Source organism: Apostichopus japonicus, chromosome 8 (genome assembly GCF_037975245.1).
Source record: "Apostichopus japonicus isolate 1M-3 chromosome 8, ASM3797524v1, whole genome shotgun sequence".
NCBI classification, from domain to species: domain Eukaryota; kingdom Metazoa; phylum Echinodermata; class Holothuroidea; order Aspidochirotida; family Stichopodidae; genus Apostichopus; species Apostichopus japonicus.
In genome coordinates, this window is record NC_092568.1 from 31,342,501 (window position 1) to 31,359,439 (window position 16,939).

Genomic DNA, 16,939 nt, shown 5'->3' on the forward strand with positions numbered 1-16,939 from the left:
TAATATTGCAGAGCATAATAACTATTAAGTAATATAAAGCATACTAAGTAAGTACTGAGTATACTAAATACTTACCACTGTCATCCTGATCCTCGAGTGGGACACAGGTTTGCCCTCCACAGCAGTTTTCACAACATACCTCATTGGATCGGCAACTAAGACATCTTTGGTTCCTAAGCTCGTCCGTACACGCAAGTCTGACTAGCCTACAGTCAAGACACACCGACGGAGGAGGGATCGCTAACCGTTAATTAACAAGAAAAGATGATCATTAACATTAATATATAAGTTGTCCTGTTTTGTCAAGAAAAAGATTTATACATGTGACAACTGTTACCTTACACGGTTATGCATGGATACAGGAAAGTAGCCCGTTATACACATGAACCACAGGTGGGCACAGGGCGTCATACGTTGATCGTTTCTGGTATGAATTTTGTGCTCGAAAGTTTTTAAGCTAATCTTTACGCCTATCTTTACGTGAACCACCGATTACGTTACCAAATCCAGGTCAAGCCATTGTAAAATGTACTACAATGATACTATACACAAATATGCCCTAACATACAATTATCATACAGACAAACGTCGATCATACCAAACATTCCGCCACGCCCTGGACCATACCACACTTTTACTGTTACATGTGAGTTAGTCATGCTAAACAATACAAATTCCTTACCTTCTACGTAAGGAACGACCGACAGAGCAAGAAATACAAGCAGCAAGAGTTTTTGGTCCATTTTAATAAAGTGATAATCCTGTAGAATCTACTCTACAAGTTCAAATGAACGTATTGGTAACACAATTTATTACGCGTCTTTAAAAGTCAGTCATGGTTTGGATTAAAATTATTGATTAATATATGTTGGTGTGATTTATTGACTGACATTCAAGGTTATATCATGACTCAATATCCAATGAATGTACTCGTACGCTAAAGACCTCACGTATACGGCTATCCTTTCCGTCCTCTCAAAGGTCATAACTACCATCCCTACCATCTGCTAATATTGTTACAATGCCAGAAACTTTAGAGTGTTACTTTAGATAACACGATGCCTGATTGTTGGAGTTTACAGCTGAGATGTCCCCATTTTTCGAAGTTTCTAGCATATTTGGAGAAATAATAATCATCGAGAAAACTATTTGGGTGTGCGTGCGCGTGCGCGTGCGTGGGTGTATATGTGTGTGTGCTAAGTCCGTATATAACGATAAGGATAGTACGGGGTATAGAGAATTAGCGACGTAACAACAATGGATATGACGCCACTTATTCAAGTGATGTTCGGGACTTACTCTCGTTCATCTTTGTGATGGGAAAAAGAAAAGGGGGGCGTAAATATGTAAGCATTTAAAGAAATAAATCACATAATAATTGTTACTAAATATCGTTTAGTGCAGTTGTGAATGATTATAAAGAAAAGCCACTTGTATTCCAGAAGAAAATATTATTTTGACAAATAAGGAGTATTGTGTTAGAAAATATATTGGAATTTTCGGTCCCCATGTGCGGCGATCATCAGACAACTGGACGAAAACGGTCGTGTCGGTATTTATTTCTTCCTAGCACGGCTGGGCAGTCTGTTACCATGGCGACACTTTGAGATGCGCGCAGTTTCTTTTTTCTTTATTCTTTCCTTGGTACGTAAGATTGTCAGCTATTCACTTTCACTTGGCAGAAAGCCTAAGCCTCTCCACCTGTTGTCCATTGTAAATGTAATGAATATATGCTACAAGTGCATTTCAAATGGTATTGCTGAGATCAGGTTAACATTGTACTAACTTAATTAAGAGTATGTCAGATATATGAAAGGATGGTCATTGAAACCACAAAGCTTCTCTATAAAGTGGAGGGGGAGGGAGCTGGGGTAGGGGAGGGGAGGAAGTGAATTGGTTTTAGTAAGGCCGCGTGCAACTAGAATAGTTTTGGATGATACTTTGAGTCAATTTATTACATCCTAAAATATTTACACCACCCAATTCAAAATTTGCTTTGCCCACAAGTGCTTCTTCTCAATCAAGGAAAGCATATAGGCATAGGCTTAATAGGATGGCAGGATCTGAACTCCTCAATCCCCAAATTTTTTGGATGACTCTAAGAAATTCTGGGAAAGCTTTGGCAAATTTTAAAGTTCTTGAAGGAAGTTATTTGGATATCATAGGTGTTAAAGTTATACTCAGCTGACACTGTGCATCAATCTATTAAGGCTCTCAAGGCATTTTATACGGTTCCCGGACAACTCCCCCATGGACGATCCCCCCCCCCTCCCGGACAATTACCCCCCGGACGATTCCCCCTCGGACAATTCCCACCCGGACAATTCCCAACGCTGACAATTGCCCCCCGGACAATTCCCACCCGGACAATTGCCAACCCTGACAATTGCCAACCGGACAATTCCCACCCATGACAACTGCCCCCCGGACAATTGCCACCCGGACAATTTTCCCCCGGACAATCCCCCTCCTCGGAGATTTCGACGATTGATTGACAGCCGATGTAGGCGGGGTTAAGACTATTATTCCAGTAAAAATGGGGGTGTGCAACAGGAGATTTAAGTTTTGGTTTCGATGACAATCGTAACCTATATGCATTCATGCAGGAGAGTGTATGTATGTGTGTTTGCGTGTGGGGGGGGGGGGTGTAACGCCTCGTTTGTAAACACGATCTCTCAAGAAGGGAAGCTTGGACCAATCTAATATTGGTGTATATATATGAGTAACACATTGGGTAGAAGAACCCTATTGTTTTGTGGGTAGGTCAAAGATCATTTTCAGTCACCAGGGGCCAAATAGTAAAACCTTGTAAAAACGATATCACAAAGATGTAAGCTTAAACCAATCTCATATTTCGTGAGTAGGAGGACCACATTTAGGAGCAAATGCCTCTAGTTTAATGTGGAGGTCAAATGCCATTTGGGTTCACCAGGGGTCAAATTGTGTAAACCTTGTAAACACGATATCTCAAGAAGGGAATGTTGAACGAATCTCATATTTAGTATGTAGTTGTTACACGTTCAGTACAATATTGTATTGAGGTTAAAGGTCATTTTGAGTCGCCAGACGCCAAATTGTGGAAACCTTGTTTATATAAGCTACCGTATCTCCCATCGACCAGACTATCAGATAACATGCGCGTTACGCCTCATACGAATAGGGGGATATTGGCATTGGAAATGAGCTTATGGGCATCCGTAGAATCTAAATCTCAAAAACTGTAAACTCAAACATATTTGCATTTGCTTCAACCTGCCGCTCGGAAGCCTTACTTTGCGTGCAAAAGGTGTACGTTCTCTTTGTAGTACAGCGGTTCTATTGGACGTTTTCCGTCGTATTTATTTCAGGTTGGATGTAGTTTCGTTGTGATCAGGCAGTGTTTATGAAACTTAGCAGTTCGTCTAGTTAGATTTGTTTACTATGACCAATGCGAAATAATTGTGTAAAACGGTCTTAGTTGGGCAGTGAGTTCACGAGCTTTTGTCTGGATCGGCTGTTGATCTCAATATGTATAGTCTCTTCCACCCAGTGGCGTAGCCAGGGGGATGCCAGGTGGGGGGCAACAGCCCCCATGAAAGCTTGTCGCCCCCCAGTCGCCCTCCCAGTGGGATTTTGGGTGTCGAAAAAAATGTGCGAAAAATATATCATTGGTCTGAATGGTCTCGAATCTCCATGATGACCACTCATGAACGACCCTTCGACCGCTGACCGGCAGTAGGCTATAGTTACTGAAAAAAAAACCGGACGCGCATAGGACGGGTTTTCACTTCTGGGACGTACCCTGATGCTCTTAAAACGGCTAAAAAAACAAATTTTCAAGAAAGGAGACAATACTATCGGTGAGAATCAGTCTATCACCTTTCAGACGCAATCTTTGATGTCAGATTGACATATAGTACGGTCATTCAGTATGTTACTTGGCTAAAAGCCTAGTCAATCTTTCCTTATTTCCCACGCGCAATTTGCAGATTTGTCGAAAAATGTCAATGCCGGTGTCAAACTCACAAAAGATATGTCATGATATTTCAAAGTAACTTACCAGACTGTTTTTTCCCTTCTATTTCACTAAACTATTTGGTGACCATACCAAGACATGGGATCTCAATATAAAGAATGGTTAGAAAACTTTAGAGCAGCTTGCAAGCATGGGCTTCAATCCTGGGGGGGGGGGGGCAGGGGGACACGTCCCCCATATTTCGATGGGTGGGGGACCCACTATCAAATATCCCCCCCCCCCACACACACACACATTTTAGTGTCGTGGCTCTATTTGGTTAGGGCTTACAAATCTCAGGATTCATATCATCGAAATACTAGGAGTTCAGTTCTATGAATTGTGACCGAGATTTTTCACATCGATATTATATTATTAATTCATTTATTTGTTTTATCGCCAATTGTGTACAAAGGGAAAGGAAGTCTCCTAAAAAGTCATAAAAGACTTAACAAGGTAGGAGACTCCCTGGGAGAAAAGAAAAGAAAAATGAACAAATATTTATAATACAGAATATACGTAATGATTAAATATACAGAAATAATATCCTAGTGACGCTGAGATGGATACGTGAAAAGATTAAATATTACTAGTACGAGTTAATGAACTCCTTTTTCAAATGCCTGGTGAATGTGGGTTTTGAAGTAATGAACTTCAAATTTTTTGATAGATCATTCCAAATTTGTATTGCTCTGTTTCGAAGACCGAATTTCCCTATGTTACTATGGTAAAAATTGCAATGAGCGTTGTCGGCTTGTCTTGTGTGATGGTTATGTAAGACTCTGTTACTACAAATAAAGTCATTAAAAGTGTCTGGCAGTAATCCATTCCATGCTTTGTAAGCAAAGGTAGCAACCTTGACTGTTATAATATCACCGAGTTTTAATAAATTTAGGGACTTGAATATTCCACTAGTATGTTCAAGCGGTGGGGCATTAGCAATGTGACGTATAGCCCTCTTTTGGAGAATATTTAGGCGGTCAATGTTAACATTGTATGTACCAGACCAAATAGTTGTACAATAGGATAGGTGTGGCAGAACTAGTGTTTGATAAAGCATTCTAAGGACATGCTGTGGGAGGAAATATTTCAGTTTAGATAATATACCAGTATTTTTTGCTACAGTGTTACATACTGACGAAATATGGTTATTCCAAGAAAGTTTGCTATCAATATTATGACCTGCAATGATATGACCTGCAACTTTGTCTGTTTGTCGCGACGAGCGAAACTTGAGATTGAAACCACAAGCTGTGTGCGGATAACGGTGCGGCCGGAGCCTACAACTAGTTCAAGAAGTCATGGCACTTCCTAGCTAGAGCCAAAGCCTGTACATATTTGTTGTTTAGTTGTAGATGGTGTTTCAAAGACGGTGCCCGTTCCCTAATATTGGGGAAATGAAATAGGGAGCATATTCCGTGGCAGCGCATCCCATGTTACCTAGTTGCTGAGTGATACCGGAGTTAACCCCCACAGTGAGAACAGTGGTTACATAGTGGTTACATATACGCTCCGAACAGAATTCACCCGATTACCAGATGCAGATCCACCTAGCATTATTTTGATGCCTTCATCGCTTTAGCCACCACTCACATGGGACCTATTCTTAGTCTGACAATACATGCGCATATGTGAGGTCTTGAAAATATAATTAAAGTGTTTTGTCTTGCTTGCCATCCTTGTTTCAAATTTTATAGAATTGTATTCTCCGTATAGACCTAGCAAAACATTTAAACTGACACAGTCCCATTGGTCGTTGGTGGTCATTCGTCATTGGTGGTTTAACATGCTGGCGTATGACTACTTTGGGCCAAATTTGCGCTAAGCTCGAGTCTGGACTATGCCTAACGAACTCGGGTCTGGACTATGCCTAATTAGTTACTTATTTAAATTATATATAATGGCCGATGAGGAAATGCACCATTTTGTGGTATGACTCCCAGGACGGCAAGTCGAGAATCTCACATGCATCGCGGCGGATAGCTTCCTTCGCCTATAGTTTGTCCGGGACATTTTGGGACATCGTTCCTATGGGCCTATATCTGAGGCCCTGGGGTCATTCCTTGACCGACTTGGTGCAATATAATGTGCCCATTTCGAAGTAAATTTATTCACAGATTGTTAGTTGTCATGGGTTCGTACAAATGAGGGGTATTCTATCCTGAAACATGGGGCAAAGTGGGGCTGGGGTTTCCAGTTCGCCGCATCATTTGTCAACTTGCACTGGGTTCTAATGTTCATGCCAATTGGAATCACTAATAACAGAAATAATCCACCAAAAAGTAAGGCCGCATGAACTTTATTGCAGATCTCCTGAGTGACGAATTTGTAATTTTCTCCCGAAATCACGCAACTTGATGGCTGCTATCTAGCCTGGCAAGTGCCATCTCCAGCGATCTGGCAGGTATTGAAATCTGAAATTTTCTTGCTACGCTGCGCGCCAACCGATGGTGGCGCTCCGCTTAGATAGTACTAGCGGCCGCATTTTAGCTACCTAACACAGATTTTTCCGCAACTTTATTTTCCCAAGCAAGGTAGCCACGGGCCTTCCTACTGGTTTAGAAGTATGTCTCAATGCTTCTCTTAAAGCAACCTTTGCTGAAGCGTCCTCTTGAAGTCTTGCTACATGACCGAAAAATCTCAATCTTCTATGTGCGACTATGGATGACCAAGGTGTTTGGTTGGTTTCATTGTAGAGCTCATCGTTTTATAACCAATTGTTATTGGTCCATCTAATGTTGAGAATATTACGAAGTAGTCTCCTTTGAAAAGTGACTAGCAACTACAAATATTGTGTGCGCTCAGCGCCCACAAAATGTAATTCTACTATGATATTTTTACGCATTTCGCATGCATTGTAGCTCGCTAGAACATATGTTTGCGCGCTTCGCGAGCGTTTTTATCCTTAGTTCCATGCATTCTTGATAAACATAATGCAGGCTACAACAGCAATCTCGGCACTTCAACATAACCTATGCGTGTCACAATGTACTACTCTAAAAGTACGCCATTCCGCTAGAAGAATAAATATTTAAGCAAGTTTCGGGAGAAATTGTCCGGGGGGAAATTGTCCGGGAGGGCTTTTGACCTGGGGCTAATTGTCCGGGGGGGGGAGTCGACCGGGATGGGAATTTTCCGGGGGGGGAATTGTCTGGGATGGGAACTTTCCGGGGTGAGAATTGTCTGGGTGGGAATTGTCCGGGGGTAATTTTCCAGGGGAAGTTGTCTGGGGGGGGGTAATTGTCCGGGGGTAATTGTCCAGGGGGAGTTGTCCGGTCACCTTTTATACATTACTGGTACACATGCATTAGAATGAAAAGAAAATTGGTCAGAATGTTGGTGACATTTTATTCTATACACGCTCTACTACATATGTACAGTTACTACAAATAGACAGTCCTTAATTGTAAATTTCTATCTTGAAAATGCCAAAGCATGCTGTTGTTTTTTAACACCACATCACATTCGATAAGTGTAAGGTAAATATTGGCGAACAGCCGCTCCATTGTGTTATCCCCCTTTTACTCTGCCAACAGGTGGCCCTACCACAGGCCTATGGATCCCACATGACTTAAAGGTTTGCACAATACAGCAATTTCTGGTTCAAAGCTTGCTACCATTGGCAAAGTACCAATATAAAATTTGGTCAAACTCTCTTCCCCTCCTCCTTGTTATTTCAATAAACTTACATTCAAAATGCATGGTTCTTGTTCTGAACATCTTGGTGTGTGTGTGAAATGTGGGCAAGATTTCGCAAGAATATGTTCTCCTCCCCCAAAATTATATCATCACTAACAGTATGTATACATTGAAGTGAACAATTTACGACGTCGGAGAGCAGTTTGGTATGATTTTTATGTACCTAATGTTAGCTTACAGTCTGTTTATGTTCCCAGGTTATTATTACCCCACCGTGGTACGTTGCACCAGTTGGCCGGTTGATTTCATTTGATGTTATCCCTGAAAGCACAAAGTTGACTGTGCATTATTTTTTCAGTCACTCAGGGGCTCACTACTTTATCTGGTAGAGGCACAAAATAAATGATTGAGAATGTTGTTTTTACTGCAGATTTGAGAGAAATTCAAATTCGGGCAGCAGCTCCCCATATGGAGATGGAGTGATTCTGCATCTTGTCGCTCTATGTTTGATAGAGAATTGACCATGGAATGTTAAAACAAAAGCCATTATCAACATGATATGAGTGACTTTTCGGTCAACATAATATTTTTTGGGGGGGTCTGGTATACATTGGTTTGGCATAGGTACCGCCATTTTCATGCAAAATTGCCCAGTCATCATGCTAAAACAGGATTAGTTTAGGTTATCAGTAAAGGTAGGCCTATATCACTGTTAGATATGCTTTCTTCCCGGAATGAAGAATGCATTTTTCAAAAAAGGACTGACTTTTTATAATAATATACTCCTCAAATGTACTATACTGACTATTTTACTTGTGGTCTTTGTTTAGTCGTTTTAATGAAGAAACTTACTTGTTCCAAAACACCGAAATTGAATGATATCACTTTTATTTACATTTTTATTTGTCATTTGTCATAGCTGAGTGAGGCATGATTCAGTCTTCTCGAACATGAATATTGCTAATTCAATCAAGGCTTAAACTATTACCACCCCCCCCCCCGGAAGTAAATTCAAGGGGATTAGTGTATAAGTATGCATGGTAGATGTCAACAATTATTTTTCCATTAAACCTGAAATGACTCTTTTACCTCTTGTTTATTTCTCTGTCAAAACGCTCAGGGTAATTGTATATAAAGAAAACTAAATTAAAAAAATCCAAAAAATAACATCTAAAATGTTCAGTTTCCAGTTTAGCTGCCTTTGTCGCTTTTAGACGAACAGTCAATATGTCAAATCCCTTATCTGTTATATACATGGGCAACATAACCTTTAAATAACTCATCTCACTGAAGATTCCACAGTATAGTGAACTATTTCTTCACAACCACGGACTCGGCGGGCAAAAAAAGGAATCACATTAACTTACCACAACATTGCTGTGCTGGCAATCGTCACAATTACAAGTAAGTGGCTAAAAATGCCTCTTTACAAAATTAAATCGACGTAGAAATGATCGATTCGTCGATTTCGTTTTGGATATATCCGTTTCGCTTTTGTTACCACGATCTCAGTTTGGACATAACGATGTCAATTTGGATAGTTTTCAAACAAATGGCGCACAAAAGAAAAAGAAACGTGTCAAAATCCTGTCAAAACATCAGACGTGACATCGAGCTATCCAAACTGATAATCGACATAGTGAAACCCAAACGTGTGGTTTCCATAACAATGTGCACTCAGCTCAAAAAGGTCTCACGCGCAACATAGAACTATCATTCTTTCCGACTGGGGTGCGGTCGGACAGCGGGAGGTGCTTAATTACCACAAAGCCACGCCCAAGTTGCGTTCTGGTGATTTCACGAGATTCGTTGGAAGACTTAACAAACCACGGCATATTACGTAAGGTTACAATTTACAAGTTTTCTGCTGGGTAACTTGTCTTAAAAATATATGATTACACATGTGTCGCGCATTATTCGACTGGACTGTGTTGTGTTACCGACGAAGTATAAGGATTGAATTTGTTCAAATAAAGACAAGACACTTCTATAAAGCTTTTACAGAAATGTATATTCAGTAAACACTCGGAAGCCAGGTTGCCATGAGACCAGAGCCTGCATGTTATATATGCTATAAACATATATGTTATGTAGTGTTACGGTAATCATGGTGGTCATGAGCTATAAAAAGTAGTTTAATTAGACATAGTATAATAACATTACATCCCCGCTCTTTCTTTTGAGATTTCAATTACCAGTGTAGCAAAATGAGTAAAGCAGATCTTATAAAGTAACGTAAAGTTTCCACCTACAAAGTGATTTTACCGATTTTTGTTTTTAATTTACCTTTTGGGGAGGGGGGGGGGGAAGGATGAACAATATCTAACACATGAGATCTCAAAATTAGGAATGTTTAGATGCAACTTACAATGCTTGGAAAGTGCCATTTCCGGCAATCTGGGAGGAAGTTTTGGCAACAATTATCTTGCTTAGCTACGAGTCAACTGATGGTGGCGCTCCGCTTAGGTGGTGTCATAATGGTTCCTATTAAGAAAGGGAGCCTACTTATTTTTTTTATAAAGAAAGCCCTGTTATATACGCACATTTAAAGGCAGCACTATAGCATTTTGGACGATAATGTTTCTCCATGCTCCCAACTGCCCCTATAGATTCAAGTGTTAAGGAAGGAAGACTAACTCATACCCGATTTTTTTTTTAAATACAGATGTCAAATGGTGTTTTCTCAGTGATATGTAGACTATAAGACTCTAATGGCAACTTTGTGGTAATACAATTTTACTTAAGACCGGCTGATTTAGTTAGAGGAATGAAGCTTCATAGGAGGGCTAGAGGCGAATCAATGATCAAAGGGGTACTCCTTTTGCCCATGGAGTCGTTGAAGCCCACTCCCAGTGTAGGGACATCTGGGTGTGCTCGTCCAGGAATATTCATGTAGACGTCATTATGCTCCATTCTAGTGGATTATTTAACCATTTGTCCCAGACTGATAATGATAGGAGGGGAATACTCCTCCCCCCCCCCCTTGGAACAACGCCGTCTGTTTGTTCCTAATTGTTACGTTACTCAACCTATATCCTCTAAATTTTGTGATGGATTATATATCGGCAGGTTAGATGGCAAAGGGTTTTCCTTCAAACTTTATAGAGAACACTATACGTAATAAAGGTAAAATACGTTATAAAGGTAATGTATATATATAACTAAAGGAATTGCTAAACTATTTGAATGCTAAAATCACTTACCAATGACAGGAGCTACAGCCTGAATTGCTGGCCAGTACAAACATAACAGGATTATGAATAGTCTCATTTTATTTTCTTGGACGTCTGACTCCAGCGAATGCTAAGATGATATTGAAATAGGCTCCGGTCATGCAAGCAAATCAGTCACCGATACCATCCATGATATCTGATATTCTTAAGCTTTTGAACTTGAAAGTCGAAACTAACATATATAGGCACAATGGCGGTACCTAATGGATAAATAATATCTCCATCGCATGGTAGAAAGCTGGATATCAGACTATGAATATATCATATAACACTGATGAACCCGTATGATCCCTCACTTCCTTTGAATTTATTATCTGAAATTGCGTCGTAGTTTTTTATAGCCTCATGACTTGATTTAAATATAAATTGGTGTCTATTTGGTTTCCAGAAAACTATGGAGTCACTTTTACTGACCTTGCAAAATTGTGAGGGGGACCCCGGATTGCAAAGTCGGCAATGACTATAATGCGGATCGCAAAGTCAGTAATTACTATTACGGTTAGAATTTTGATCATGTATTTTGAAATAAAGAAATCATTTGATTACTCAAAAATGAATGTTACATAACAACCTTACGCATTACGGGTAACCCCTATGACAAATCTGCCGCGGCACGAATTAATCTGATCACTCTATCTTCTTATTGATCATCACTGCATGCCCCAACATGTTAATAACCAACATCCAACATTCTATGAGTGTTTAGTTCCAAACCTTACCCTCCTTGAGCATTTTATCAGCTCAAATCATCAAATTCAACTTCCATATTTCTATTCAACGATCATAAAGCATTCAGTGTAGGCTATAGTGGTCAAATCTGGAATCAATTCGACATTTTAGTTAACTTTCATCATTTTAACGTTCCGAGTATAATTTCTTACATGCAGAATTGTCTACGATAATTTTGTGACTGTTGGAAAAGCTCCATTGTCCCCAAATCCCAAGGTTTTGGTTTATTGGCCAGTGACCTGACCATGTGACATCATATCTCAATTAGACACAGCAGATCAAGACTAGGTAAATTTGAAGTTTCGGTATTTCTGTTATTTTGGTAATATGCGCACTGTTTGCCAAAATGCTGTTTTAGTTGTTGCTGTTTCCCCCCCCCCCCACGCTTTCACGCTTTAGTGGTCTAATCCCACCCTTGGCCCCGGATCCCCAAGTTAATTGTCACACCAGGGGTTGTCATCCAGTTCAAAAGTGCAACAAAATGCCTTTACATACAGAAGGTAATGATGAAGGATCACGATAAAATATTAAGTTCAAAGTACGGTGGTAAAACTGAGGACAACCTTGTTTTGTATTCTTTAGCATGACAAGTTATGACAGATATGTTCATTATTTCCTTTCGATTGGCTTTAAGTAGATAACTGATGGCAATAGCAGTATTCGCATGGTATCTTATATTTAGGGACAATCAATCATACAACCTTCAGTTTTCCGTGTGGAGAAACGGATAGGCGCCTCCACCACTTCCACCTTAACAACGCTAGTCGAGTCACGTCAAAAATGAAAATAGGCTAGGCCAAATTTACCTGACAATTACGCTTAAATATAATATCAGTTTTACACTAAGCACACCAATCCTTGTCCATGGCTAAAAATATAATGAGAGTCAGCTATCCACTAAAAGAAACTCGTGACTTCATTGATCAATACATTTGCGAGGCGTTTGTTCACCTGGAAACCCTTTCTCTACAAGCGGTCACTGTTCGGTAGACGGATGAATCCGTGCGGTAGCTTTGATGAGACTTCTGACCCTTTTTGTGCTTATGAAGGCTATCATCATAAGAAATCCTCGCAGTGCATCGATGGTGAATGTGATTACGTTGAAAATATGGCTTTCAAAAATCGTTATTACTAAAACTGAGATAAAGGTGGGAAAACCAAGAATACACTTCAACTGAAATGAAAGAAGAAGATATAGAATCAAAATAGTGAAACAGAATGGCTCCTGGTTAATATTCAGTCGTTATCAATAAACGGAGGATTCCTTTAAAGTTGTGTCATGTTGTGTATTGTTGTACTCTGTCCAAAAAGCAAATAGTCATTCAGTGTAAGATTCTTAGCGTTTTGACCAAGATTGAGTAACTTATCTGTTCCTTCCAGATGAACAGCACACAGTTTATTGCCCTAAATCATATGTAATATAATTATATCTATTCCCCATCAAGTTAGATGGATGTATAAATGTATATATGTACGGATATATGGATGTATGAATGGATGGACGTACGTACGTACATACGGACGAACGAACGGATGTATGGATGGGTGGGTGTGTGGGTGAATGAATGGACAGGAAGATAGGTAGTTATACAGACAGACACACACATATGCGGACAGCCTGACGGACATACGGACGGACGTAATGATTGTTTGAGTTGAAGTCAATTTATTAAGATAAATTCATTCTAAACATTACCCGAATAGCGATGGGCATTAGATGCGAGCCACCGCTAGATGTAGACTGGACGTTTGAAGTGCCAAGGGAATGACGTATGCTGTACATGATGTTGAGAAAAAGGAGATCGCTCAATATCTCAAGACAGGCTATCGGTAAGACAAGAATGACGAATGTTACCGTATTATGATAGTTAATGTACCAATATAAACCGTACTGAAATATATCCGGTGTCGATATAACATGGAAAATTATACCGACAATCAAACACGGTATTGGCAAACCAAAACCCAAAACGTTGTATATAATGACGGTTTTTCTTGCACTTGTCCTGCTAAGAGTCACTGTGTTATTAGCTCCGTGGCTACCGAGGCTTATGGAACGCTTGACGTGGATCAAGATTACTAACTCCCAAGCAAAAACGGCTATCAGTATAAAGTGGAGTACAACTACTAACATAATGACAAAGCCATTGGGCGGACGCAATGACAAAAGCAGAAACAACACGTCTTCAACTGCTAATATAACGGAAAGAGATATCAGGCAAATTCCGTAAACGTTCCGAAGTCGTTCATACTTCAAGATTATCCAAATAACGACGGCAATAGATATCAGTGAAACTAGTTCAAATATCATATTAAAATATGTTAACACTTTTGCCAAAATATTGATATCCTCCAAACAGGCTTTAAATTTATATGGATATTTGTCTGAAATATATAACTTGCTCAAGTCTAAAAAAAATCCATCGGGTATGGTATATACTCTAGGAGAGTCATACTCGACTGAGCACCAACTTATCAAAAGTTGTTTCACTTTTATTTCAACAAACCACCAGAAACACGTCTTGTTATCAGCAAAAATCAGTGGTGTTTCGATTGAACTGGTGATATTGGCAGGAAATCCGTTAGAAATGTCTTCCCCACCACAAACCGACACGTTTCTCAGCATGTCAACGACATCCCACTTTACAACGACATCATCGCAGCAGGTACACATCAACTCTATTACACTTTCACACTTAAGTTTAAATACATTGACTGTGTTGCCATGGTTATTGGCACAGAATTCACTTTCGCAACTTCCATTGTATGAACAAACTGATCCGTTGGACGACGGGGACTGGTTACTTCGACAAGAGCCACTCTCTGGATAGTAAAAGGAAGTTATCATGTATTACTGTTTAAAAAGGAAGTTATCATGTATTACTGTTTATAAAGGAAGTTATCATGTATTACTGTTTATAAAGGAAGTTATCATGTATTACTCTTCATAAAGGAAGTTATCATGTATTACTCTTCATAAAGGAAGTTATCATGTATTACTCTTCATTAAGAGACTTCATAGTATAGTACATATTCCATATGAGATAGCCTTGTATGACCAAAGTAAATGAACATCTGATAAAGAATGACCGACATCAGGAATGAAGGTATAGAAAACAATGTAAACTGAGTTCGATCTGTTAGCAGTGAACCAACCAAGGAGGGTGTGGAACGGTTGAGTGGGAGATTTTGTATCTGATGTTCATCTCAAAGCTTTTCCATATATATTAAGGGTTGCCAAAACAAGTTACTGTAAAGCTGAAAGTACTTTTGGATCGTTGGTATGTTTAATGAGGCAGTGACATAATATCATATAATTCAGGTAAATGCAAGAAAGGACAATGTGTAGCGAGAAACGTAATTTAAAAAAGCAACAGCATGGAACAGAATGTGTGCTTTAATGTCTTAATGTTAATGGGTATGGTGAATATTAAGCTCTTACATTAAAAAAAGTCAACTGTTACATATTTTCTTTTATTACTCCTCTTTATTAGAATACCCCCCCCCCCCCAAATAAGGGATTGAACTGATTCTTCTGTAAAGATTTCGCCAAAAAGAGACTCTTCCTGTACATATTTATTAATCGGTCGATTTTTTTTCTCGAACTTTTCGGTTCTTCGTGAACGGCGTGATATAACACATGATGGAAGTCAAATTCAAAATCTATATTATTTGGAGATTAAATGAAAAAAATAATGAGAAATAACTAAATAGATTTATTTAAATATACTGAAATAATTGATTTAATGCATATGTGAACATGCTACAGCATAGAGCCAGGTTAAATCCGACAATAAAAATAGACATTCTTTGAGAGTGAAAACAAATAGCGACAGTTGAAATGATTCTTACCTTCAACAATTGCAACCGATGAAATGATCAGCAAAAAAACAACGGCAATGGTAACGTCCACGTAATTGCCGACACCATCCATTTTAGTACTCTTGGCTTATTAAATGACGATTTTATCTGCTTGAAAATCCCTTTCGATTTTGTTTATAACTTGTGCTTAAACCATTAAGATGAAACCGCGACGATACCATATCACATCTCTCATTAATAATGCGGGATTCATACGCTAATACATGAAACCAGGAGGTAACACCAATATTTTGCAGAAAATATGACGCACGATATCTCAGACCGTGCTAGCAACACTTTATTCAGTAAAGTTATTAATGGCCAAACAACAGTTTCCATGGCAATGCCATTGATTTTGAAAGATTTATTAATAAATATAATTACTTATTGCCTATACAGTGAACGTCTTCTATAGTGATCAATTATTAACGAATTCTCTTAATTGACAAATTCGTGATAAATGTAGAAAAGTTTGAGAGAAAATTGTCGAAATTCTTGCAAATTTACACTATATATGGCATGTAACAGACTGAAATATATCTTTGAAAAGTATTAACTTTCTAAATATAAACTATTTATTTCATATGCGTCAGTGACTTATGCGTCTATTCCGTGAGCAGAACGCTGTATAATTAATCCTTATGTGACAAATACACGACTGTGATCTGCAAGATTTCATCTGTAAGTACTCTTTGCTTATCATATATTGGTCTCTCAAATTTAAAAGTATATGCAACTTTCATGTATGATATTGAATTTCCAATGATTAAAATGGGGAAAACACGATAAATGGCACTTCTACCCGAGAGCGAAGTTATCAATTATATTTCGTCCTTTGAGGTTCAATAATAGAACTATACAGAAGTATGTACGCCAAAATTAAGAAAACAAGCATGACAAGAAATGACAAATGAGAACAATTAATATGAACAAAAGTTATATGGGCCTACCTGGATTCGTATTTGTAAAGGTATATTGATTAAGTTCTTAACATCACCGTCACATCCATAAGAGGCTAAAGTATAAACATAAATTAAAGACAAAAGCTGGATCCTCTCCATATGTACCCATAATGCATACACTTTAAAGCATTTAAGGCCAACATGTCAAGAATCGATATGGTTCGCTGTTTCCATAGTAACAACTGGCTGAAAAAATTGCTTTCTTGTTCCATAGAATGAGTGATTTCATCAAAACCGATTTTCTTTCAACGCTTTGATATCGTAGTAAATATATATAATATTGCATTATGATTGGATTATGATACACTTGGTGGAATACTTGTGTTCTGCCATCTTTTATTCAAACGTTGAATGCAATGTACTACATTGTTTTTTTTTCAATATCGTAAATTAACAATAACTATTTCTTAAATAGCGAGCAAATTGTTAAAATATAGTGATCAATTAACAAAATATATTAGATAAATACGAATTTCGAAATATATAATAAACATTACCAGAAAATAAAAATATTACTGAAT

General features: G+C 38.6%; 2 protein-coding genes across 10 annotated transcripts in view; both read right to left on the minus strand.

Annotated features, from left to right (window-relative positions):
* Window positions 1–11,048, minus strand: part of LOC139971577 (uncharacterized) — a 53,784-nt gene extending 42,736 nt beyond the window's left edge. For all 9 annotated transcript variants that reach the window (XM_071978187.1, XM_071978184.1, XM_071978182.1 and 6 more), the window contains exons 1-2: window positions 10,837–11,048; window positions 76–240 (exon numbers count right to left, since the gene is read on the minus strand). In XM_071978187.1, coding sequence (XP_071834288.1) covers window positions 76–240; window positions 10,837–10,903 — 232 coding nt within the window. In that variant the 5' untranslated portion in view covers window positions 10,904–11,048. The remainder of the gene's footprint in view (window positions 1–75; window positions 241–10,836) is intronic.
* Window positions 11,049–11,273: 225 nt separating this feature from the next.
* LOC139971578 (uncharacterized) lies at window positions 11,274–15,660 on the minus strand. The gene is made up of 3 exons (XM_071978188.1): window positions 15,448–15,660; window positions 13,292–14,418; window positions 11,274–12,769 (listed from the first exon to the last, which is right to left on the minus strand). The coding sequence occupies exons 1-3, from the start codon at window positions 15,527–15,529 to the stop codon at window positions 12,572–12,574; spliced, it is 1,407 nt and encodes a 468-aa protein (XP_071834289.1). The 5' UTR covers window positions 15,530–15,660; the 3' UTR covers window positions 11,274–12,571.
* Window positions 15,661–16,939: the final 1,279 nt, after the last annotated feature.